This window comes from Vanellus vanellus (assembly GCF_965231255.1).
Source record: "Vanellus vanellus genome assembly, chromosome: 4".
In the NCBI taxonomy this organism is placed as follows: Eukaryota; Metazoa; Chordata; class Aves; order Charadriiformes; family Charadriidae; genus Vanellus; species Vanellus vanellus.
The window spans coordinates 13900573-13927190 of NC_138909.1; the positions used below are offsets into that span (position 1 = coordinate 13900573).

A 26618-nucleotide genomic window follows, 5' to 3' on the forward strand; every position below is an offset into this window, starting at 1 on the left:
CCCCGCCCCTTACTTCCCCGTCTCACCCTTCAGCCTCCCCTACCCAGCCAGGCCCTGCCTCCCCTCGCCCCCTGGGAGTGCGGCGCCTCTCACCGCCAGGCCGAGCCGGGAAGGAGGAGTGGGGCCTGAGGGGGCCGGCCGGGCCCGCGGAACCTTCCCGCCGCGCCGCGCGGGGCTGGGCGGGCAGCGCAGCGCGGCGCACCGCACCGCGCCGCTTCCGGCTTCCGCGCGGCCGAGGGAGGCAGGTGGGCGCGCGGGGGGCGCTGAGGGGCGGCCCAGGCCCCGGCCCCCCGCGGCTTCCCGGTGTGAGCAGCCGACCGCGGTCGCTGGCTTCCCCAGAGATAAGCGCGGAGAAATACGGAGCGCGGCGGCCCAGGTTGGAAACGCGTCGCGACGCGGGTTGGAGGGGGAGGCGGGTAAAAATACGGAAAACAAGGTAAAATCCTGAAAGCTGGAAATCCGCACTACGTGGGTTTCGAAAAGTTGACCTGCCGCGCGGGCGGTCCGCGAAACAGCCTCCTGGAACCAGGTCGTGAGAGCGCTTCGGCCTCACGCTCGGCAGCCGTTACCGGCGGGCAGGCGGCCGTTGTCGGCAGCCGTTACCGGCGGGGTCAGTCGTTACCGGCCGGCAGGCGACCGTTAGCGGCGGGGAGGAGGTGCGTTTCCAGAGGAGGGATCCGGTCAGGGACGTGCCTGAGGAAAACTCTGCGAGTCTGGGCTCTCATCAGCGCAGCAGCCCTCAGACGCTGCGGTCACAGAGTACAGGTAGCCACCTTCTTGCTAAGAGGTGGAGTCAGTCATTGAAATCACAGTGCCTTGAAAACGACCTCGTTATTAGAAGGAATCGGGGACTGGAGCGGCATAAGTGTGAAATACTACTAATACAGATATTTTTTTTTAAATATATATATTGTAATCTCGTATGGTGTTTGCAAAGTGGTGATGGAGGTTATGTTGAATTCTGAATGGAATCAGATGTGACCCAGCAAATTTACCGTGATTCATCTTTTGATGAATATGCATAAGCTAGAAGCTATGCGGTGGTCAAGTACAAGAAGTCTTGAAATATGGAAAGCCTCTTTTGGGTGTTAGTATTTGCTTGGCATGACAAGAGTAACCCGACAGCTCCCCTGCCCCCCAAATGAATAGCTTATTGCAGCTGTTCATTATATTTGTGACAGCAGGGGTGGTTAGCATATCACATAAGACAAGATAATATGACGCAAGGGAATGGCGTGCTCAGCACAGAAGATCCAGAAATCTGCTGGTGCAATCTGCTTTCCTGTGTGCTGCGAACTTACTGCCTGTCTTTGGGAACTCAGCAAGGACAATCTTCAAGAGGGGAAAAAATAGCATAGATGTGGTATGACCCTATCAGAATTTAGGTGCCAAACATTGTTTATATATTTTACGTAGCACAACCATCAGGTAAAATATACAAGCAATCTTTGGAGCTGTGGGGGGGAACTCCCCCGTCCTCGCCTGTGTTTACCTCAGTAAATAATGCAGTAGGTGAGGAACAGTAGGTGAAACTTACAGAGCAAAACACACAGTGCTGGCAACCCAGTGTGCTCACAACACATTTTAGGAGTTCTCCTTTGAACTAGCTCACCTTTACATAGCCTCCTGATATCTGAACTTTCTACTTTCCTTGCCACCGTGTCAGCCATTAAGCTGGAGAGCCATGCACACTCCTGCTCTGACTCAGTCACTCTGGAGTGTTTTGCTGCAAAGTAGAAAACTTCAAATGGAGAAAAACCCCTCATGCAGAGCTGCTCCCAGTTTGGGAGCTCACTCTGTAGGGCAGCAGGGTCATACCTACTGGGCCTGAGGAGGGAACCAGGTGGGGATCTACTGTGTCCTGGGCAATTTCTCTTACAACAGCATCATAGATGAAAAGGAGGGCGCTAGCATGGCCTAAGTCTCTGCCTTCAGCAAAAAGGCTCTGTTTAAGCAAAAGGTTCACGCTATCTTTCTGGCAGGTGGATCTTAAGCGAGTAGCTCACTGTAGTCATTTCCTTGATAACTGGTTTTAGGTCCTCCAGAGGCACTTTTCTCTGCCCTGCACCCTGCAGGGGAGGTGGACTGCAGACAGATTCCACTGGATCTTTTCTTTCTGAGCATTTGGTAACGGTGTTGGGGTGCCTAAATACATTTTTGGGTCAACTATTAGCCTCAGATTACAGAAGCGTTGCCTAAAGTGGAGGTAGAATGTACTGCAGAGGCATTGTAAATACTGATTAGTGCCTTTAAAAGGTATGATACTCTGATTTGAAAGGAATTGCAGGTAAACAAAGGTTCTACTGTCATAATTTCTGGCACCATAGCACTCTTTAGCTCTAGTCTGAAAATAAAAAGGTGGTAAATTCCCTAAAAATTTAGAACTTGGAGCAAAGACAACAAACATTTTAAGCGTAAGCCCAGAGGGAAAGAGTGACAGAATATTGGTCTATAGGATGTTGTTATTTATTGGATGGTGTTTAAAAGCCTGGATTGACTTGATAGCTTCGTTAAAAGGACCTGACATTGCAGTTTAGTTATTTACTTTATTGCAACTTTCTAAAAACTATCATCTTAAAGATTTCTCATAATCTGCGTCCTCAGTAGTCATTGAGACAGTGTTTTCCATGAAAGCAGTTTGTCTTTTTGGTACTTTTGATTATGAGATAATGTGAAGTCATCAAGGTATAAATACTAAGCATTAGATTCTGTTGTTAAATCGGCATTTGAGCAGTTTGAAAATTAGTGTGCAACCTCATATTGGACTCCCAGTGTCAGAAATGTCACGCTCTAGAATAATGACAGTTGCCAGCAGGCAGCTCAGCAATACGATTTTGACTACAAAATATGACACTAATACAATTTAAACACTGTACAAAATGCTACAGGGTAAGCAAACTGATTTATGTGTGCTATCAAAAACAAATTTTAGTATTTGGTCAGGACAATATATTTCTTTGTTCAGGAAAGTTAGGACTGTTGGGCTTATTTTATAAGAACAAAATACCGATTTTTCTTTCAAGTTTAAGCTGCCTGTTGATGCTGCAGCTCTCCTTACAGATGCCAGCATGTGTGTCTGCTTGGAGTTAATGACGAGGCTGGGAAGAGCAGGTACCTCCCCTTTGCTCTGGCCAGTGGCCCTGGTAGCCACACATAGACCTACTAGAATCAGCAGAACCTTGCCTGGGCAGAGCTGTCGCATCATGTGGGCCAGTTTCTGCCAAGCCCCAAGTCTGTAGTGATTTTCTTCAAATTCCATAAGTGGATGTTGAGATTCTAAGATGACACTTGAGTCTCAGTTGTCAATTGTTTGAAAGTATATTTCTGCAGTTTGGGAAATGAGAGGCAAGAGCAAGGAGCATTGTTAGGTGTTTTTGTAGCTAAAAGAACTGTGGGTTAGTTGTACAGTGCAACATAAGTTGGGGAAACATGCTAGAGAGACCAGATTTTTAAAACGGAAGCACTGTGGTGAGGTACCAAAGTAAGAGCTAAACATTTCCAAAAATTCAGCCATCTTGTCATCTGCAAGGAAGTATGGTTTGGTAGCTACAGCACAAAAAAGTGTGTCCACCTCATCCGTAGACTTGGGAGTGTTTTTTTAGAACTATGTCCAATAAGGCAATTTTTTTTTTTTTGTCAGTGGAGAGGTCCTTGCCCCTTCTTAGCTGCTTTCTTATTCCCATACTTGCTAAGCAAATACCCCTGCTGCCCCTTTCACTGTCTTCCCCCATCAGATTGTGCTAATCTGGGCCTTGGGAGTGCTTGTTGGTTTGGGTTTTTTGGTTTTGTTTTTAACCTATATCTGATTTAGAATGTGACACCAACAGCAGTTACACCAGCAGAAATGGGGGGATGATAAAGATGGAGCATAAGCAAGGGTGTCTATCTTGAGTGCCTGTGTTGATGAGACAAATTCTAACATCAGGCCACACCGTTAATCTCTCAGTTGTCCATTTCATGGAGTCAGGATAATACGTGCCTAATTTATTATAAATACAGAGTAAACTAAGCATATGTGAGTACTGCACAGTTCATTGTAGAGATGACAAGAGAGCAGTGGAGAGATTGATTGCCTAATGGTCTCACCACTGTATTGCATTGATTCCCTCATAGAATGTTAAAACAGAAACACGCGTTGAACCAGATGGAATGAAATTAGTGTAAACCCTTCTTGGGAAACAGTGGCGTCTTCAAAGCAATGCGTGCTCATCTCTTAATTATGGCTAATGTGCTAGAATAATAAATAAGCAGTACAAACATCCCTTTGTCCTAGCTCTTAAATCTATACAATGACATTTTGTTTTCTAAGCCTTCATGAAGTGTGAAATTTGCATTTTTGCAGTACACCACGATTTTCTTACCTGAAGAATGCTTTTTGAGTGATTGAAGAAGTTAGCGAGCATAAGAAGAGAGAGAAGTGAAAAAGAAAGTGAGCTGGATATTGTCCTTATTAAACAGACAAGGCAAACCAGAATCAGGGGCCCATCACAAACCAACCTACAAAACACAGTGGTTTTGTGATTTTTTTTTTTTTTTTTTAAGGCAAAACACTTCAAAGATAGTTAAGCATAAAGTTTAAGACAGCAAAGTCCTTTCCAGATCACAAGATTCTTCATGGTTCATCACATGACTTTTCCTAAAGGACTGGCTCCTTATTCTACATTTGAAAAGAAACTTTCAGAAAAGGAAATGAATGGAGATGAAACACATTTAACATGGGAACTCCAAGAACCAGTTTTAGTGCTGGATGTGTCATGTGTATCCATGTATTTACATACCTATTTTCTTCCCGCCACAGATAAGTGAAAAATGCCTAAAAAGAAGACTGGTGCTCGTAAGAAAGCTGAGAACCGTCGTGAACGTGAAAAGCAGATAAGGGCTTCAAGAGCCAACATAGATTTAGCCAAACATCCTTGTAATGCTTCAATGGTAAAATAACCTATAGTATTTTATATTACAACACTTGATTTTAAATTATGTAGAACCAGTGATAATACATTGACCGTATTGACTGCCACTAGAATGTCATTCTTCTTACCATCCTTTCTTTACGTTTAAGGTTACATTTGCATCAGATATATAATACTTGAATAAAAAGTTTGGTTCCTAATCAGAACTTAATTCAGAGTCCCTGCAGGGGCTGTAAATTTTATGTATTTTACCTAGAATAAAAATAATTACCAGGATTTTGTTTCTTTTCTTTAGGAATGTGATAAGTGCCAAAGGTAAGTATTTTTCCCCTTCTAAAACGAGTAGTTTAATATTAATTGGTTTCAAATATTTTACAGGGTTTTTTTTAATGCTTGCTTTTTTTTCTCCCTCCATGTGCCTAGACGACAGAAGAATAGAGCTTTTTGCTACTTCTGTAACTCTGTTCAAAAATTACCCATTTGTGCACAATGCGGTAAGTAGAAATAATGAAGGAAAACATGCTGTCCTCAGTCTCGTTTGTCTTGTTAAACTCTCAGCAGTTAGAGTACCTTTGTCTTATAGTATGTATGTGATTTTTGGAGCAGGTTCTTTTAAATCTGCTGTGAATATACTCCTTGAGAGGAGATCTTGCTTGATCATGCATATGCCTCAGATCCCCAGAGGTTTGCAGGTCTGGGTGATGGGCTTGTCTTCAGTATTTGATCTTCGGAAGAATTTATCTCGCTGCCTTTTAGGATTGAGAACATCTGTCGGGTGTTGTTTCATAACAACAGCAAAGTTAAAAAGGCTCTGACTGCCAGCAGGGTGCCAATAAATACTGCTTTGGGGGGATGATATCATTTCTGATCAGTTTAATATCAATTAAAGCAACAGTACATTATTCACCTTGCATGGTTTTGTAATGTAATATGCTGCTTATATTATTTGTATGTGCTAGAGGGCTGATGCTTTGAAATCAGAAGAGAAGGATTCCTAGTGACAGAAACTCAGCTCTGAATCAGGCTAAAATGGCCTTTTTAAAAAAAAAACAAACACAACAGCTGCTTGCTTGCAGGAGATGTAATAATCATTTCATACTTTGAGGTGGATTTTGTTGTTTTACTGTTTCAACACATCCTTGCAGATTTTCAATTTGTCATTAAGCAATTCAACTGTTTTGTAGTTTGACTCTCAGAGCTGCCGAGATGCGCAGCTTCCAGTGCTTTTGTTGGAACCTGCAGATACTGAGCATTGCTGGAAGCCAAGCTGTTAGCACGCAATAGCAGTGTGTCATCCTTCATAAGTCTTCCTCCTGTCATCAGGCAGTGAAGTACTAAAACCACGCTGTCTGTCTTACACTATAATATACATCTGAAGTTGACTCATATGTGCTGAATTTATCTTAATCTGCAGTATGTTTCTGGAGGAAAAGCATTCCTAGTAACAACCAGAAAGTTAAATTGAGTCCCAGGGTTTTCTAAGACAAAGACCATTAGAGCTGTTTGGTACCTAACCAAGCATTGGGGATAGTCCCTATAAACCAACAGCATCTTTCTTAGAGAAGTCCCTCAGCAAGGCAGCTATAACTGCAGTGCTCCAGACCCAGTAATACTCCTACCACATCATGTTGCCCAGCTCAGCCTGCCACTGGTCCTTCCTCATCCTCCAAGTGCCATTTGGTATCTCAGGTGTGATTTAATGCAAGACTCTGATGATGCTGCAAACGGAAATTTAATTACATTTTCAGAATAAAATTTGGTTTTGTCAGCTCTTGAATGGGTTTGCAGGGAGCACCCTTTTGTTGGTTTCTCTAAGCAGGCAATAAGAGACACCAAAGAGGTCTGTGGCAGGGCAGCCTAAATCAGTTGCAAGCTCCGTTGCAGTAACCTGGGCTAGCTAAAAGTATTATTTTTTTTTCTGTCTTGTATAACGGCATACAGACTGTGGATCTTTCTGGTAGAGCTATTTATGTCAGAGGCAAGGAGCAGGGGAAAGTTGTCACCCTAACTGCTTGCTTGTGTCAGAATGACTTTTAAGTGCAGACTGTGGCTTCTTTTCCTGCCCATTACTTCCTAGACAAAATAATTCCTTTTAAATGCAAGCAATCTCTTATATGGTTTTAAAAAAGAAAACACCCAAGAACAACCAAAAAAATCAAGCATCCAAGTACCTGTGATTAAATCATCAGGTGCACATCTTTTTTTTTTTTTTCCAGAGGGCCTCAGCCTTACAGACAGCACATGCTGTTTTTATAGTGGCACAGAACTAGCAGCAGTTTTAAATGAAACTTCTTAAGATGTCATTACTTGACTTTCACTTTAATTTTGTTTTTTGGTTTGTTTTGGCATTTAAAATTCTTCCCAGTGTCTCAAATCATATAGCAAGACAACGCATTGCCTCATTATTTCAGCTCTGGAGCAAGAGATTTTGGTGGAAAACAGACAATAATTAATTTAACCTAAGGGACACGTGAGGGTGGGTTGCAGGCTGCAGATATTAGTTTACATTATTTTTACCTAGATGTACAATGAAGTACAGGTATTTGGTTGAAGTACAGTTGTTACATGAACATTCATTCTAATTTTTTTTTTATTTTTATATAAGTTTCTTCTGATTGCTTGCCTTTTTTTAAATAGGAAAAACCAAGTGCATGATGAAGTCTTCAGACTGTGTTATAAAACATGCTGGTGTGTACAGTACTGGACTAGCAATGGTGGTATGTATACAAAATTACAGCATTTCTTGCACTATGAGGTTATTCTATGCAAATCTTTCGGGGGGGGGGGGGGGGGGGGGGGGGGAATAAACCATAATGAATGACAGCATGTACTATGCCAAGATTTTTTTTCTCATCTTGCCATCACAAACTGATTTTTATTTTATACAGGAAACCCAAATTTTGCATTTTTAGATTCAGCTCCTGCAAACTCTGACACATATCCTGGATGCTAACAGATCTGTGTTGGTGGCAGGCCCTAAGCACATGCATTAACAGCACTGGAGCTTACATGCCCCATAGCCAATTCCCAGTCTTCATTAAAATCTAGGATCTTTCTGTAGAAACCAGTGGACTTCTGCTCTCTTCTCAGTATTGCAGAGACCATTAGCATCACAGAGAGGAATCTGTTCCATGGCATTACGGGAGAATTTTATTTAAAAAAAAAATAAAATCATTTTGGCTCTTAACAGAGATAGTCATAACTTCTGGCCTTTTAATTTTTGTTCTTAGAAGGACAAGTTAGTTACTCTGTTCTGGAAAGCGAGGTACGACATGTCATAGCCTCCGAATTAAGTGCCCGTTTCTGCCTCCAGTTGGCAGTCAGCTTTTCTCAGCAACACAACTAGCCTTTCCAGTCTGAAGTTCCTAAACTCATTCCACGTGTTCACTGATGCAGTATTTTCATCAACAATTAATTCGGATTCATCATTGTTTTCTTAGTTTTGTGTGCATGTAATGCGCATGGTAGCTTGTTAGATACGGGCTGAGGTGGCTTCTTAAATGCTACAATCAAGGGATAGTTGGTGTGTAGATCTTGTAGTTTAATCAAAATTAAGATTAAAGAGTCTAACTTATCTGATAAGTTATTTGATCTTTGCTCCATGCAGAGCTTGTGTTCTAATATAGGATGGTTTAAAATCTAAATGAGTGATTTCAGCTGAAAGGATCTAGTGGCATTTTTCAGGTCTTTTTTTGAAATCGCATTTTTGCCAGAACATTGTTATCATTTACAGATCTCAGGTTTCAGCTGGAGGATACAATTTTCATGCATAAAATTTAAGGTAGGAACTGTAGAAAACAGAAAAGGAGAAAACCAAGTTATTTTGCATTATATTTAATCCGGCAGAAATGAATATAAAACAAGAACTGTGGAGCAGCTTGATAGGAGTACACATGCGGTTCATACTCTCTTGCGTAACTGGAATGAACTCACTGAGAGAATGGATACTTGTATACATTCAGGGTTATACTATAAGAGTCTCTTTCTAGGTATTGCAAACGTCTGAAGATGATATCTTTCTGTAATTGCAGGGTGCAATCTGTGATTTCTGTGAAGCTTGGGTGTGTCACGGGAGGAAGTGTCTCAGCACACATGCATGTATCTGCCCTCTCGCAGATGCAGAATGTATTGAGTGTGAAAGAAGTGTCTGGGACCATGGTAGGTTGCTCACAATTAAAAATAAGAAAATCTCAATGATACTTCTCACATTGCTTAAAATGTCGTACCTGTATCCGTAACATAGCATTTTTAATCTTCACTGATCAGTCCTTGCAGTAAGTTTGTTCAGAGCAAGGCATTCTTCCCATTTTCGAAACAGGCCTTTTGCAGTGGGGAATGTAAACAACCAGCTCAAGATTGTACAGTGCTCAATTCAGGGATGGTTATGTAATCTAAAGTATTAACTGTCCTATCAGCTGAGTGCTTAACATAATTAAGCACTGCATCAGATTGTCAACATGCAATTTTCTGCTGTTCCCACTCCATTCGTCTGTGCTAGTACAGGTATTTGGCTTCCCAGTTGCTTAGCAAACCATACTGAGATCTCTGTTTGTGAAATCTTTTAAAGTGTTTATTTCAAGTGTACATCAGAGTTGAGGGGTTGGAAGGGAAGGAGACTGGATGAGAGAGACTGATCTAAGAAAATACTTAATGCCATATTAGAATTAAACTGAAGGAAAGGACTAGAAGTAATACTTGCTTTGTATTTATGCTGTCTTGTATTGTAGGATACATGGTATTTTTCAGTGTAATAATGGATGGCAGTGTCTAATTTAGGACTTTGTTAAAGCATTTGCGACAGAAGGGAGAACTGGTCTTCAGTCAGAACTACTGCCTAAATTGTTTACAGAGCAGAACTTGGTGCCTATGCCCATTGATGATTCTTTTACCTTGATAAATCTTTTAGGGGGCAGAATATTCGCCTGCTCTTTTTGCCACAATTTCCTCTGTGAAGATGATCAGTTTGAACATCAAGCCAGCTGCCAAGTTTTGGAAGCAGAGACATTTAAATGTAAGTTATTCACAGTCCCTTTCACCACAGCTAAGCAGACTCTCCAATTGCTTCCTCTGTGTTCCAGAATGCTCTCCATCACCTTTTCCAAATAGCTTTTGCCATCACTGGAGGAAAGAGCCTCTATTTCTTATGTGCTCGCTCTTGGTATCAGTTATCTAGACTAGAGCTTTTGTCTCCTGACCTTCGTCCATGCCACGTTGTACATGGCAGTTGTTTCCCTGCCTGGCTTTTGTAGGCCTCCCATGGGAAGCTGCCTTTGCAGGAACCAGAAGTCTCTAAAGTGGCAGTGTTGGGAGCAGCCAGGACTGCAGCAAAACTGCTGGAACTGCTGATGTTGCTTTACTCCACAAAGCTCTCCAGGCAAGAAGGAGCTCTCTTCCACTCTTCTGACCATATGATGAGCTCTTTCCAGATACCTGTTCCTCATGGAAGACAGCTGCTCTAAATAATACCACCTGTGTTACTCTGGCTAAGCTTTCCCAGTTTGCTGTGGATGGCCTGTATGTTGGTGAAGGGTTAGCATCTGTTGATTTTGCAAAAGCAGCAAGTCCTGTGGAAGGCTATGACTCAGGAGGCAGTCATTGGCTGATTCAGTGAGACAGGGTGGGCACAGAAGAAAGTAACAAGAATAGTGTTCATCCAGAGCATGAACTCAGTGTCCGTTTCTTCACTGACCAGTGGACTGTGTACATGTGTGTCAGTAATGTATTGAATGTTGATACATGTCCTCTTTTACTGAGTAAATAACAGGTAGCTGAAGACTTTATGTCCTTCTGAACTGTAATTAATTGTGGACAAAACTGAAATGTATTTGTAAGAGGACATGATGGCCTTGCCTGACTTTGCTAGTTCACTACTCATCTCTGCCTGAAACAGAGAAACTTCAGAAGTTAAGAAAAAGACAAACCCAAACCACAAACTATTAATGTTTGAAATAACTAATCTTTGGTAGTATTTCTTTTCTACCCACCATTAACTGCTATTTAGTTTATCCCATGAGACAAGCATTTGTCCCTTCCAAAACTTGTATGCATGTATTTTGACTGTTACAATATTTTCAGTCCTTATTATAGAAATCCAAGGTGCTCTTTATCACGTATAAGACTCTTTTCTTCAGAACTGACTAATGTCTTAATTGATTTCTCTCAGTTTAGAATATTTGCTGATATCAGTGTTATAGTTTGTGTCTTTAGAAATCTCTTATCTCCTTTTCATCTCCCATTGTTTTTTTCCCAGCCAGCTATTTTCTAAGCCTTGATTAGCTTCCCTTGATGTATTCTACCAGAATATCTTCCTGCATAGCAATATTGAAGCAGCAACAGCTGTTCCATAAGAATGTTTTTTCAGTGATTGTTCGAAGCTTTTAATTCACAGATGTGATGTCACACCCTGAATAGAGAAATTGCTTTTTTGAGGGTTTTCACTGTGTTCAGTGTTTCATGGCACAGTGCAGTCTTGGTAGAGAGGCAGGATGTTTTTGTCAGTGTGTGGTAACAGGATTATAAAACCTGAACTTTTACAGGATACATGAACTTTAAATGCAGTCATGCAATTGTAGTCTGAACCCCATTCTAGCTGTGAGAAAGGTTCTGTTACATTCCATCACTTAGAGAAGTTTTTTTAAAGTGCAGATACTCCAGAAATGTTTGAATATATATGCATTAGTATTTCAAGTCCATCTTTAAATACATGACAGAGCACTAAATCCTGTGGCTGTCTGGCTCATGTGGAGAACTCACGTTTATTGCTTCAGATTCAAAACCTTTGTTGTCACAGGAGTAAGGCAAGGTGGAAGAGAACGAGTACTTGCACAGAGACTGATGAAATACTCCTCAAGAAGCAGTAATATATAACTATTCACTGTTGCTGCCAGTTCCTGTGTGGTTGCCTTTAGTATACTCCCTCTAGTGGAGTAAAGAAATCAGTTTGAAGCTTCAAGAAAAGTTAGATTTTGAGCACCGATTCTGCTCTTTACAGCTCATGTGCCAGCTACAATTCTTTGGCACAGTTAGATAGATTTTCATACAAAGTTGTGTGCAATAAAGTACATTTCCAGAGGACATAACAGAAAATACAGAACAAAAAAAAACTGTTCTAGGTTCGGAAGTTTGCAAGCTTTGAGTGTTCTCACATCCCACTTAAGTGAAATAAAGGTATTAAAGGCTGCCATGGCATTGTTTAAAGTGACTGTAAAAAGCTAGCGCTCCATCTTTTGACATTGTGAGAAAAGGAAAAGCAAGATGATCACTTAATACCACACTGGTTCCGAAATTTCTGGTTTTAAAAGTTTGGGAACTCAAGAAATAGTTAAACTTTTTCCCCCTTCAACTTTTACTTTTTGTGTCAAATAATGTTACTGCAATGAGAAAAAAAAAATAAAATAATAATCCAGTAAGATGGTACCGTATGGTAAAATGATTGATTCATGTTACCAAAGTGCAGTTGTGTCAGGGAATTAAAAATAAATGCTTCAATTATGTTATTACATACAAGGTTTTGAAAACATCACAGATCTGCAGTTTCCAAGTACTGAATTTTACATATTGATTTTCTCCAACAGGTGTTTCCTGTAACAGGCTTGGGCAGCATTCATGTCTACGCTGTAAGGTAAAGAGTAAAGACAGTTGCAAGTAATTATGGTTTTAGACTTGTTCTCCTTAGCCTCCAAGGCTGGTATCAAGCTTTGTTCTGTATTCCTCTACATATATTTGTACAATATTCATACTTTTGTATTCGTTTCTGAAGCCTGAAGGCAGACTTATGGGGGACAAAGGGCTTTTATCTGTGTTTGCCTGTTAACCAACTACAAGCCAGTGTTGTGCATCCTTATGCCAGGTGAGGTGATCTTCACTTTGTTTAGCCCTCTGTGTTTTAATTGGGGCTGTAGCATGTTTGGGCCTTTTCAAGAAAAAACAAACAAACAACAAATAAAACCAAAACAAATCCTTGGTGTTGAACAGAATCCAAGGCTATGGAATATGTTTTGATCTGGTGTAGAACTAAGAAAATTTAAAATGTTTTGGGTTTGTTTTGGGTTTTTTTTTTTTTTTCATAAAAAACCCCCCACAAATAGTCAAGTGATGATCTGACCAGAAAACACTGCAGCCTGGATCCAACAGAAATAATCTCCACAGCCAATCCAGTTTTACACATGCATAGGCTAATTTGTTGATGTCAGGCTTGTGGTTTTACACACTCAGAAGTAATTTTGTATAAAAAACTTCCACCTGCTTCATCATCAGCATTGCCCAGATTTCTCCAGGTGCTGGTTCATTGCCTGCTCTTACTCTTTTTACCCTCCATATGTTTCTCTGCAGTCTCCCATAGGACTGATTTCATATTCCAAATTGTTCCTTTCTCCAGATATCTTTACTGGCACCCAGGTGCTCAACATGTGAAATCTCAATCTGTAATTCTTGCCTTCAGGTCACTGCATTAGTTATGTTCTGGCATACATCTCTGATTGTATTTTGTTTAAGCTTGTCAACATAAACCAAAGTTTGCCAGGCTCCTTGTGCGCAGCACTATAGTCCAGTCCTTGAGCACATTACCTTCTCTACTTGTTTATCAGCACTTTCATCCAGCCTGTTCCCCAGGAAGCCGTGAAACTATGTTAAACATAGAAGTGGTTGCTCTGTGCACAGACTCCACTTCCACTGCAGATAGAGCTCATTAAATTTTAATCCCAACAAGAAAATCCTGCTGCTGTTAGATACTTTTTTGCTTGCTTCTTGCTGTAGAGTATGCTGCTATGATAAAAACATTTAGTCTTTTTATTCTCCTTTCACCCTATAGGCTTGTTTTTGTGACGATCATGTGCGAAGTAAGGTTTTCAAGCAGGAAAAAGGAAAAGAGCCTCCTTGCCCTAAATGTGGCCATGAAACGCAGCAGACAAAGGATCTGAGCATGTCAAGTAAGCCTGCTTCTCTAGCTAACAAGCTGCACAAGTACCATTGGTGGCTACTTTTCTGCATAGGAACACCAAGTAATGTCTGATTACTTTCAACCATTTTGCAAAGCTCTGCTGCATTTGTTTTTGGAAAAACTTAGTGGTTCTTAGTTCTAGAATTGAACAGTTTTCTCATTCCTAGTCATTAATTGATTCCAACGCAGTGAGAGCTTTTGTTTAGTTTGAGATTTTAGTTATGTAAAAATTGCAAGAAAATCACTGCTTAAGCCTTTATTTCATCTACAAGAAGCTGGTTAATGAATTTCAAAGTGCAATTTGATGACATGCATACAATCTACCTCAACCATTCTTCAATACATATTGTGTCTGCAAAGCACATCCAATTACAGCTTTTCTTAGCTAGAGTACTAAAGGTTTATCCTAAAACGTAAGTCACACTCTGGGAGCAGTTATTGTTTATACAGACTTGGCTGCAGAGGGACAGACTGTGTGTAGCAGAAAGGTTCTGTCAGAGTAAGGATTAAATCTGAAAATGTCAGATTTAGAAAAAGGCTGTCTAACATTGCATGCTCTTTGCTGAGTAGGGAGAAAGGATGGAAGTGAAACATCAGATGTTCTGCTGAAATAGCTGTTGAGGGGTGAGAACATGATGATTTTTCTCTGCCTACAGCGCGTTCTTTGAAGTTTGGCCGACAGACTGGAGGTGAAGATGCAGATGGAGCTTCTGGTTATGACGCCTACTGGAAGAGCCTCTCCTCCAGCAAGGCTGGAGATGCAGGTGACCGTGAGGATGAATATGATGAATATGAAGCAGAAGATGACGATGAAGATGACAATGATGAGGGAGGGAAGGATTCCGATACTGAGACCACAGATGTATTCAGCAATTTGAATTTAGGAAGGACCTATGCTAGCGGGTATGCACATTATGAGGAACCAGAAGATTAAGCTTAGTATGCTGGCAGGCTAAAAACACTTGAAGGGAGCCAAGCAGTGCTTCACTTGAGTTGTGTATGTGCCAGTAGGATAGCTCTATCGGGTACTTACATATCAAAGTTAGAGAGTAAAGTGTGTGGAACTTTTGCAGTAACTCCAGGTGAGATTTTTTTGGTATAAACCAACACTGGGTTTGGGACTAGGGGAGAAAACATGAATATTTTTATTCCCCTAAACAACCGAAGTAGTTTTGTCCTTGAGTTACTGAGTATAATGGTTCAATGCCATTTTCCCCGTATCAATACAGGAATTTGGGAGGGCTGTACAACTTGTTTCCATTTGCGCATCAGAAATTAAGTTATTTTTTACAATAATTTTGTTAACTGATTTCATAAAATTAATGTAGTGGTGGGTTGGTGACTGCATTCTTTTTGTTCTGCACAATAAAAGTCAACTGCATTCTCTAATGAATTGTCATAAATATTGATCTCCCTTGAATAGCTGGAAAACAGGTTGTATAAAAAAGTGTAAATTGGCAGTAAAATAACTTCCTTGTTTACACAGGTAAGGCAGATCAATGTAGTTCTCTGTGTACTTGAACATTACCTTTCCAGCATTTTTAGTGTTAGATATTAATCAGTGGGGCTATATGCAGTCATTACAATTGCACCCGAGATAATAAAAAATTCTGTTTCAATAAAAATGTTGGTGTATCCTCTCTGCCACTAAAATCTATAAGATAATTTTTCCTTAGATCAAAAGAAGACCAATTTCTTCTGTGCCTAAGCCTTCAACTCTTTCCCTTGCACGTGATACAAAGAAATAAAAAAACTGATAGGAAACAACCCCTGTATATGAGTTGATAAGGTGAGAAGACACAAGGGTGCTCAAAATACAGCATTCAAATACTGTTGTGTGCATACATGCGGGTACAAGGCAAGTGATCAGCACACCTGAGCTGAGGAGGTGACACTTGCAGAAGTGTTTGCAGTGATTCAGATTTGAAAAATCAACATGTTAATTACCAATTTACACATCTGAGTGACAGTATTTAGTTTTCTTCGGTAGGGGAATGCTAAGAGGGTAGTGATTTTAACAGCAGACAGATCAATATTCAAGGGCAGCCACCTAAAGAGTTACTCCAGCTTTCTAAATGCCATGCTTAGATACAAGAGCACACTACCTTGTTATCTGTCAAACATCTGAACTGGTTATAGAATTACCTACTTTTATGGTGCTTTCTCTACTGTTTCTTAACAGCTAAAGGTCATATGTTGGCAGAGCATACCCTATTGAGAATAATTTTTAATGATGTTAGGATTGCCAAATGAGCATTTCCTAGCAAAACAGGATTGAGGAACCTGGCCTTGATACTTCCCTCCTAAATGTCTCTCATACCAAATGCCAGAAGGATGAGCTGGAATGCATCCAAGACAAGAACAAACTGACAAAGAGCGCAACTTGGTTATGGCAGCTGCGGAAAGAAGCTACTGGAGAGAGGGACGTGACCTGATTCAGTGCACGTCAAGTGCTTGCCTTCAGAACCGGAGAGAAAACCGGTTAAAGCACTGTCTGAAAGCCAATGCCCTTCAAAAATTGAAACTCTAAGGCCATCCAGGTTTGCATGCTAGTAAAGACCTACCCATCTTAAATTATGTACCCGATAGATGTCTTGATTATTCTTTTGCAAAACCAAGCTCGAGATGAGGGAAGTAGGATGCCTGCCAGTTCAATAGTGATTACTTATTTGTGAAATTGGTGCTTGTGATTGAATTTCTGCTCAACTTCATGTGGTCCAAAAACTTCCACAGTTGAGTCCATCTGTGGCTGGTCAGTTCCAGCAACAATGCCAGTTTATTTTGGCTGATGTTTCAAATATAAAACAAGTATACATCAGTACAGAGTCTTACATAGGATTGAGGAACTTATGTGCGTTTCTGCATATACATAAAATTATAGCTGTTTGTGTGTCATTTATTAGTATTATTACTTAACCGCACAAAATTCCCCTTTAAGGTTCTTGGCTCTTGAATTAGATTTTTCCCATATGAAATCTGCTGCTGTCACTGGCTGTGCCAAAGGCTGCTGACGTAACAGAATTAATCATCATAATCAGAGTAAAGAATTATTCATTTTCTCATTGAAATGTCCTTGCACTGATCCTTGCAATATCAATCCTCCAGAGCTAACATGTGTTCCTATGATACTGTCGTAAGGGAAGGCCACAGCACTGCCCTACAACATGCTGAAGATACCTGCTGTAATTTAGCAAGGTCACCACCTAAAGGACAGAAGCACTTATTTGCTTTTTCTTTGTACTGCTGTTCCTGCCCACTGAAAACGCTTGTGCTAGGAACCTGGCTGGAAACAGGGCCAAGGTATTCTACCTGCAGTGGCTAGTCTTCCAGCAGTCAAAACAAGCAAGTTTAAGCTGCTTTAAAGTAATCCGGTGGATTCAAGCTAGAATAGACAAATGCGACTGTGTTTTCTACTAACAGAGTTGGTCAGTTTGTGACAGGAGAGGCAGGATATGATGCTACAGGTTGCCCTTTCTCATCCTTCTCTGCTTATTTAGTAAAGTTAAAAGCATGTGGTCTGTTGGAGATGCATCCTCAGAGCTTGCTTTCTGTGAAAGTACATCATTTCAGTGGTCTTAAGGTAAATTGCAGGAACAGGATGCAACAGAGAATTAACATGTATCCTAGTTTTATTGTAAAACAGGTCTGGGACAAACTTCTGATCCTGTATGCTCCATTTTTCTTCATTGCTGTTAGTCTACTTTGAAGTGTCTTGGAGGAGGGTTAGTAGGGCATGACAGGGCAGTATGCCATCCCTACACCCAAAATGTGAATTAGTGCTCCATTTGCTTCTTGTTCTGAATTCTGCAGCCGAGTTAGCTGTTGCTAAACCTGAAGGTGGGGATGCTGTGGTGCTGATGACATATGTTTTACAGCTCACAGCATCTCAAGCTAGTTCAGATGCTGCCACAATCCACCAAGTACTTTCAGGTGACTGCTGAGCTGCTTCTGTCAGAGAGACACAATTTTTCAAGTCACTGGAGTCCAGGACTTAGTTCCTGGGCACACACAAAAAAAAAAAAAACCCACCATGCATAACTGCATGGTTTTAAGACTGCAGTACTGCGGAGTGTACTTCCCAGTGGAGCAAGAGTCAGATAAATACAATGGTGAAATTGTACATGACATTGGCTTTTGCTTTGAAAATCCTGTCCTTGATTAAAGGGAAGTCTGAGCTGAAAGAAAGTCAGTTTTAACATGTAATCATGTTAATCTTGAGGAGTACTCGAGTGTTACATATAGTGCTCCAGAAAACCGAGATCTTGATAGTGTCTTACACTTCCTTTAGGTTTTTTTCCACCTGCTTGATGACCGTTTAAATAAAGCTTAGGTAGAATTTGAATCAAAATCACAGTAATATTTATTGTGCCTGTAGACCCTAAAACCCAAGAGCTCTGGCCACCTCTGTAAGCGCTTTTCTGGCATTAGTTCATTATGGTGACAGCACCGGGTCATTATGAATTCATTGGGTGCTTATGTGGATTGAATGCATTTCCATTTATACTCAGGTGCGAGTTAGCACCTGTGATTGGGATCCCATTGGTCAATCCTGTTGCAGGGTTGCTGCTTTTGTTTCCAGCAAATTAACATGAAGATCATTGTAACGTACCAAACAGTTTCGGTTGCCAGTTGATTGAGCAGTAGCATGCATATTGCAGAGAACTAGAGGACAAGCTTTAGAAGCGCTTAGAGTCCTATTTGTTCAGGCAGAAAGCATATTGGCGTTTCTTACAAGACATTACATGCATCTATCCAGGTCCTGATCCTATTTCCAGATGAACCAATGGCAAAGCTCCAATTTATCCAAGTGGGAGCAATTTAATAATCTTTAGTATCTACAGTTCATCTTAAAATGTCAAGAGGTGTTAAGGAACAAAGCATGAGGATAAGCCAAAGTGAAGAAGATGGCACAAAGCTTAACGTGAGGTTAATGAGCTAGCATTAGCATAGAAATATTTGTTCTAAATTTCCACAATTCTACTGGAAATTGCTTTCAAGACTGAAAGCGGAAACTGTTTAAAGCAGGAAGAAATAAGATTCTACAAAATACATTTAACAAGATGTAGAAATATAATTACTCATCTCCTGAAAGTCTGCAGATAGTCCATAAATATTTGCTAAAAGCTCAAGGCAATTAGGGCACAGACAAATTTTATCATCTCTGCTTTGTAGGTACATAAATGGAAAACACAGTAATTGACAAAATCACAGCCTGAGCCATCCAGTTGGCAACAGCCCTCTGCAGCTTGGACTCTCCATCTCCTACCCATGAAACTCTAGAGTAAACATATTTTATACCTAATGACACTTCTTTATTAAGATGACGTGTACTGTAATTAGCTACCACACATCTGAAATTTGAAGCAGTTTTTAGCTTTCATAGCCAGGATAGAAAATCAGCAAGAAGAATGTCACAGAAGAAATCAGCAAGAGAATGTCACAGATGTGAGGATCGTTCCACAGAAAAGCCACTGGTTTCCCTTTGCTAAACAAACTGTAGGCTCACAAGCCTGTACTTTGTCTTCTGCAGCTATTTACTTAATTAGTTACTCATGCAATATGGTGGGGGGATAAAAAAATTAAAAAAGAAAAAAAAAATATCACATTTCAGTCTCTTACCATGTTAAGCTACTAAACATGCAGTTTTGCTGTTAGTTTACAACCATCCTGTTTTAAGCACTGCACAACGTTTTTTGAAAAGCAAAGAGAAACAACTTGAAGCATGAGAAAGCTTTTTGGAGCCGTCTCTACTGCTACTCCTTTCTAGCGCTAAAGTAGACTAAAACGTTTGCTGCGCTCTTTTTAACCCCACTTCTGAAACCATCTATTCTTCCACAGTGTTCCCCAAGCTTAACCGTAATTGGAAATTCACTTTTGTTTCCTTCTGAAAGGAGAAGTACTGAGTGCCTACAGGGCCCGAGTAATACTTCGACTTCATCATGATGTTACTGAACATCTGTTGTAGATTTTCACATTACAAAACCACTAAGTTTTATTTTACCTTTTCAGTAGAGAGCTAGAATGCCAAAGACCAACAATTTCTTTAGCAGGTAATACAGATTACTGCTGTAGATGCCCATTGCCCTTACTGTTTTATTTTTGGCAAAGAGAAAGAGGTTGATTCTTTTGAAAGCGAATCACTGCTAGTCAGGCGCATAAACCCTTGGGCTGCCTCCAGTCCGATTTAAATTCAGCACTGTATTCTGACGGCAGAGACAAGGATGGGCCCCTTTGAGATTTTCCCACCAGCAGGAGAGATGCGCAAGGACCTCACCCTCGATGTCAGCATCAATCAGAGCGGTGTCCTCCCCTGCCAGTTCAAGGTGGTAACAAACAAAACGTGACCTTTCACTAGATTACTTTGGAAGCCTGCAGAAACCCAGATGCTGCAGCCTCTACCTCTCTTTAAACTTACACTGGCTGGAAAAACGGCAACTACAAAGCTGAATCCCATGAAGAAAGTATTTTCACTCTACTTCTTCCTCAGGGATAATAGAATGTGTCCACAAACATACAGAAGTCATTATTACTGGTTTCTTTTTCTGTATTAAAAACATAATAATCTGTTGAGCGTGGATTTAAGCAAGAAAAAGAAACCACAACAGAAAGATAATGAAGATGTTACCCTATCAGCAGCTGAACAACAACACCATAGTGAGCGCTTTGGAAGAGGAGGACGCAGAAACAATACCATATGCTCGCAACTGGCGCCCTCCTCTGAAGCCTGGAAGCACAGACCAAGAAAGCATTACACAGAGCTTAACCTCAGGGTTTTTGTTTGCCAAAGCATTAATGGTTCCAAGGGAGCTTCAGAGGGAGCACTGTACAGTTTCTGACTAGGCATTTAGTGCACACAACCACTGTGACCAGATTTGGAACATAAAGAATAATTTAGAAGTTAGATGATAAATTGCATTCCTTGCCTATTCTCCCCGCTTTCTTGATGTTACACGTATTTCAAAGATCCCATCACGACATTTACATGCTAATATCGCACAAGCACACTCCTCTGATCTACCATCAGAAATAATTTCTAGCAGATAGTGCCAACGTAAAATGTAGCAGGTACCGTCTGGGTTTATCACACCTTCAGAAGAACACTTCTTTTGTCCAACACTTGACAAAGCCATCAGCAAACTAATAGCTTAAGAAACCTTTCCAGCAAGCAACATTTCTGACCTTGGTTTAAGTCAGTCATTTTTAGTCAGCTGAGGGTGGACCTGCACCCAACATACTGCTGGTACCAGAGCAGAGATGTACACCTGCCATTCCTTGGGCTCCCCCAGGTCTGTGCACCACAGGGTGCTCAAACCCAGCCCCAAGCTCAGCTATGGGACACAAGGGCACACAGTACCTTCTCACAGCCCTGCATAACCACCCTTGAAAGCAGCAGAACTCACTCACAAGAGAAACCTCTCACCACCACAAGCTTTCCACCTCCTCTCTAGGCCTGTGAACCATCTCTCCTCACCACCAGCTGCATCTGACCATCACACTTCTCTTGTAGAGAAAACTGAACTATCACTCACCCACAGGCAAAATGAGTCCAGACCAGGACACCAGCCAACACTCCTCTGCACCGTAGAAGGTCACAGCTCACTCTCTGCCTGCTCCCCTGTTTATAACCTTCCGCTCCACCTGCACCTCTTCAGCTGGTCCCTCCCTGATGGGACAGGTGAGGGTGGCCTCCCTCTGCAGCTGGCCGTTGGCATCAGAAAGCCCGATAATTACCACAGCCTTTGCCTGTTGCTGTCAGATGAGCTGCCGTGGCCCCACTGCACAATTGAAGATGCTGCAGGATCAAATACCGAGTCCTGCTACACCTTCCTGCTGTTTCAAAAGATAAAATGTTGCAGCATAAAGTATAAATAACATTTATCCTATTTAAAATGTGACAGATCTCCTATGCTATGCTATTTTATTATATCTAAAATGAACTTGCAGGTGATGATATATATTTTCTACTGACCCTGGATGTTTTATCATGAAAATACCAGCACTCTGGTTACAATGCCTTCATAATATATTAATATGACTATCTTAGCTTCTAGAAAGCTAAAATATAACCTCATGGTCTTTTATATGCTGTAATTTGTCTTTGGGTATTAACACACACACACACACACACCCATTATAGCTGTATCGGATTATTAACAGCAAAAATTGAGCCACAGCCCCTACAGTGCCATTTAAACATATCTGAAAGGCTTTAATCCTGTTGGAGATGTTTGGTTCTCAGATAATCAACTTGCTTCCAGCTTCGTAGAGAAAGTTAAGAGGTCTTCCCACTTGCTCCATTGCTGGTCTCATAAGCTGCAGCCCAGCAGGAGAGCGTGTCCTGGGGTGACAGATATTGCTGGAGCTGATGGTGTTCAGCCCAAGCAGGGATCTGACCCGTGAAGCTGCAGGGCACAGTATTTTGTTTCCAACTAAGCTCAGGTCCTCTGGTGAAATATCCCAAGGTGACAACAAAAGTCAAATGACCTGTCATGTTCTTTATTGGACTAATTCTAATGTCTGCATTTTGTTCTAATATACAGAATACTGTCAAACCACATTGTTAATAAACCTAAGGGATGGTTTTCCTCTACGTGCCTGTTCTAGCCCTTCAGCTCCCTGTGTGCTGCACAGCGCTCAGTGGGCTGTGGTCCTTCACTCATCCCAATCTCTGCACTTTTCCCTCCTGCCAAAGACCCCACTGCTGCCCATTCACCGTTAGCTTCAATCAAACTGCAGGAGCCGGTGTCTCGCACCCAGTAAGCCATGACTGTGTTAGGATGAGCTGGGTGCCAATGAAACTTAGCCTGTGGACTCGGCAAATGTGGGCTTTGGACAAACTCCTCCTTCCTCTGTGCCTGCAGGACCTGGTGGGGGTTGCCCGCTCACTCCCAGCAGGGCTCAGGCACACCTCTCAACTCTAGCACAGTTGCGTTGCCCTTTTTCCAATGTTAGTGTTCCTTCTGGCACTCGTATTGATCATTTAGTATGTCAGATCAAACATTTGAAGCCTTATAAGTTGCTTCTGCAGTATGCCAAGTGAGGGAGAGCCCAAGTACGACTCACTTTTATTTACCCAGAGCTGGCAGCTGGGACGAGCAGAAGGCAATTCTTCTCCCGGGAATCTCAGCCCAGCACCAGTCACTGGTTTCCAGGGAGCCATTTCTGCCTAAAGAATCGAGTCTAATCGAGGACCAAGGCAAAGAGCACAAGCTCCAGCTGCTTGCAGAGCCCGCAGTCCCTCGAGCAATGCCTCTGCACAGAGCCTCGCAGACCGAAGCTAACAGCATGAAACGTTTCTGTCTGAAGCTGAACAGAAAGATGAGCACAAGAAGCTGTTCATGTGCTTTGGTTTTCTGTTAATGACAGGACTTTCCACCTTCTAAGCCTCAAAACTAATGAATATACGTAAATGTAGAATTAGTGGCTGTGGTTTAAAACCCCCCTCACTTAAGACTCAGGTCAGATTGCCTCTGTGCTTAGTGCACGAAATAAGCAAACGATAATTCCCTATCATTTTAATTAAGGGGGTTGTGCAATTGATCCTGGGGAAATCAGAAATGTGCTGAGATACCAAGTATCCACTTCCAGTTGTTACTATATGAACAGCAAAATACCTTACATTGCTTCTGAGGGCCCAGTCTGAAAACAGTTTTCCCAAACCCAGCTTTCATACACAGCGAGTTGTCTATTGCCCTTTTAATTGGAAATTTATGGCACTCTGGCTGAACTGTTTGCTGTTACAGGCACAGTCTGCAGGGGAGGCGAAACTGATGCGATGCTTGACTGAAGGAATTAATGCCTTCTGAAGCTGTGGAAGATTAAGTAGAAGTGCCAGGAGAAGGAATTCCCAGGTCTATTGTATACCAGGATTATTTTGAGGTGTTGGAATTGCATGCCATCCTTAGCCAGTTCAGATTAATCCTGACACCTGGCCGCACCAGAAATATACAGTCTTCATTCTTACTTCTGCCATGGAAAGAGAAGTCTTTTATTTCACTCTTGCATTCTGTTAGCCACCGTGAAATGTTTCATCACGGCTGAAATGGTGAAAGCTGTTTCTCCATCTGTGTCTGTAAGCCTTGAAAGCAATAGTTTTTCATATAAATCAACTCGAGATCTTTAACGCTTTGAAGATCCAGCAGATTCGTAGAATTTTTCTGCTTTTACTAATGCCACTAACCTAAACATTAGGATTCCAGGTTTATCCCATTGCTCCTTTATCAGTAGAAGAGCAGTTTCTGACCAGGTGGTCTTAAATTTGTGGTCCTAAATATTACAGAACTTGCACTGTCAGGAAAAGAGGTCCTTCTGTCACTTGTCCAATTCACATGGAAAACAGCCAGTTGCTTGATACATAGACTATGTCACTGGCCAGTTGAAAGACTTAACATAGTATTAATCTAATTGTAGATGCATCCAGGCGATTACACGATAACTCAGGTATTAAGCTACCTTTCTGATTTCAATTACCTACTTTTTATATGCCTGGAAAGTAACTATAAACTTATCAGCATAAAACTAATAAAGCAGAGAGTTCTATAAAAGTGGCATGTAAGTTATTGCAATTGCTCCAGGCAACGTAACCTACTTCTGCATACAGTCGCAGATGGGAAAGGTTTACTCGTTGTCTAAATTTTATGCGCACAGACAGAAAAGCAAAACACGAAAGCAATCCTGCTTCCTCTCCAAACTCAGTTTTTCCTTCTCTTCACCCCCAGCAGCCAAAAAAATCAAATTGGTTTCTTTTAAAGGAAAGGAGTCTCGATGGGAGTATACCATAAAGTGAAGGAGAAGGTTATTAACTAAAATTATATTGCAGCTTAGGGGAGAAGAGTAACAGTCTAAAGATGTAGTGAATTTCAGAAAACCAAAATGTAGCCATTTTAAATTGTATTTTCAGATTTGATTGATCAGGCAAATGTGTTACTTTAGAGATAAGGCCAAAGTTATCATATTGAGAGATGGTTTCTAGCTACACTATCATCTGGTTAAAAAGATGCGGCACCCGAGGGCTCTGCTTGTTTATTAAAAGCATCTGCTTTATTTCCAGAAGAAAAATTAAAAACCATTGCTTCAAAAGCTGTGTGACGGAGCTGGAAAGACAGTTAGTTTAAGCCTGTGAAATGGCAGGGGTCCTGACTCTGCCCCTAACTAAACGTGGTTGTCGGTCACACCAGCAGTCCTGCGAACGTCGGCGTAACTCCTCTGCTGCCTGAGAGGTACTGACTGCAGTGTGTCCACTGCGGGGTTCACGTGTGGGGGTTTAACTTGTGCAAACAAACCCGATCATCTAGCTATGAAGTGGTAAAACAGCCAGCCCAAAGCCGGTGGATGAGCCCCCAGCTTCCCGAGCCCAACGTGAGCCGGGTGGGTCGAAGACCCTTTGGGTATGTCTGTACAAGACGGCGCAGGGAGCCCTAAAGCTGTGTTGTGTGCAGTAGGGCCAACATCGTCTCTCAACATCTGGCCTGATGTTGCAAGTCTGACACTGTGGCTTCCTGACCTATTCACGGCAGAGGTCCAAGCCTCCCCTAAAAACCCCAAAGCAAGGCCCGCACTCGCAGTGCACGCACTGCTTGGTCCCGGGGGGAGAGGAGAGCAGGTCTGCTGCACCCTGGGAGCACCCGTCTCGCTGCACAGGACCCGTACCTTTGCGCTCTGGGAGTGCATTGCACACCTCAGTTTTTGGAAGCATCCGACTTGCTGCACCTCTGGTGTGGGGGGTCATCCGGGAAATCCCAGGTTGAGGCACACTAACCTTCACAAACAAACTTCTTGCCGTGCTTGGGCAAGACTCCTCACCAGGGCAAAACCCCTGCTGAGGTCTTATCTTTTCTTGAACTGACAAGGAGGAGAGAGCCCTCACTCTGGGCAACCGCCTCTTCATAATTCTGCTGCTTTTTACATCCCAGTATGCCAAATGCAGAGGGAAAGATGGAGAGGTACCAACCTGTCTTCAGATGTGTTTCATCCCCCCCTGCCATTTCACAAAACCTGAAGACAGAATACTATGAAAAGGGTATTTGAGGATTGAGTTGCCTTTTTTTTTCAACAGCGTACTGCCTGCTTTTAATGTTTATTAAGCTTTTGGCCGTAAAAAATTGTACATGGCTGAGAGGCTTCTCTTGGTCCGTAGTCATTGCCACAAAGGAATTCCTCCAGGCTCCTTTTCCTTCCCTCCTGAGCTCCTCAGAGACTTCTGCTGCCATCCCTGGCAGCAGACCAAGGGGAAACAGCTTCAGTTTCAGCTCTCCTTGTAGCAACAAAACACCATTGATCAGCCACTTTCTGTAAGTGCCAACAATTTTTTGAAGCTGGCGCTATTTTAATGCCGGGTTTCTCTTTTTATTCAGGTTTCAGGTATGCAATGTAAAGAAACCCCCCCGAGAGTTATTTTTCTTCATTTCAGCCTTTGATTTGTTTGAAAAGAAAACCCGCTGCAGCTGAGCACCCCTCAAAACACCAATTCAAACCATCTCAGGCCAAGCCTGGGAGGTCCTTTTCCTGCCCTTCAGGTCTGTAGGCAAAGCAGAAGAAAATATGCTGGAACACCGACCGAATAGCTAAACGCCTGGCAGAGCGAGCAGAAACTGCTGAGCAATGCAACTACAGTGTTGAGGTAGTCAGTACTTGTAGGAAAAAGGCAGCAGCACATCAAGACGTGTACCAGTGGAAACTGGTAATTGATCTGTTCTGCCAGGGGAGAGTGAAATGCCGTCCTTCGGTGCTACAGCTGTGGGCAAAGCGTTAATGACTGAATTTTATAAACG

General features: G+C 41.8%; 1 protein-coding gene across 1 annotated transcript; it reads left to right on the forward strand.

Moving 5' to 3' along the window:
- Nucleotides 1-236: 236 nt before the first annotated feature.
- Nucleotides 237-15468, forward strand: ZNF330 (zinc finger protein 330). The gene is made up of 10 exons (XM_082482646.1): nucleotides 237-376; nucleotides 4799-4929; nucleotides 5206-5225; nucleotides 5334-5404; nucleotides 7548-7627; nucleotides 8942-9068; nucleotides 9817-9921; nucleotides 12485-12531; nucleotides 13720-13837; nucleotides 14505-15468. The coding sequence occupies exons 2-10, from the start codon at nucleotides 4810-4812 to the stop codon at nucleotides 14780-14782; spliced, it is 966 nt and encodes a 321-aa protein (XP_082338772.1). The 5' UTR covers nucleotides 237-376; nucleotides 4799-4809; the 3' UTR covers nucleotides 14783-15468.
- The last annotated feature ends 11150 nt before the right edge of the window (nucleotides 15469-26618 follow it).

What these genes read in the sequence shown, in the direction of transcription:
- ZNF330 (XM_082482646.1), top strand. Translation starts at nt 4,810, where the DNA reads ATGCCTAAAAAGAAGACTGGTGCTCGTAAGAAAGCTGAGAACCGTCGT. An exon ending in GAATGTGATAAGTGCCAAAG is followed by an intron (nt 5,226 to 5,333) that starts GTAAGTATTTTT and finishes CCATGTGCCTAG; the next exon opens with ACGACAGAAGAATAGAGCTT. An exon ending in ACCCATTTGTGCACAATGCG is followed by an intron (nt 5,405 to 7,547) that starts GTAAGTAGAAAT and finishes TTTTTTAAATAG; the next exon opens with GAAAAACCAAGTGCATGATG.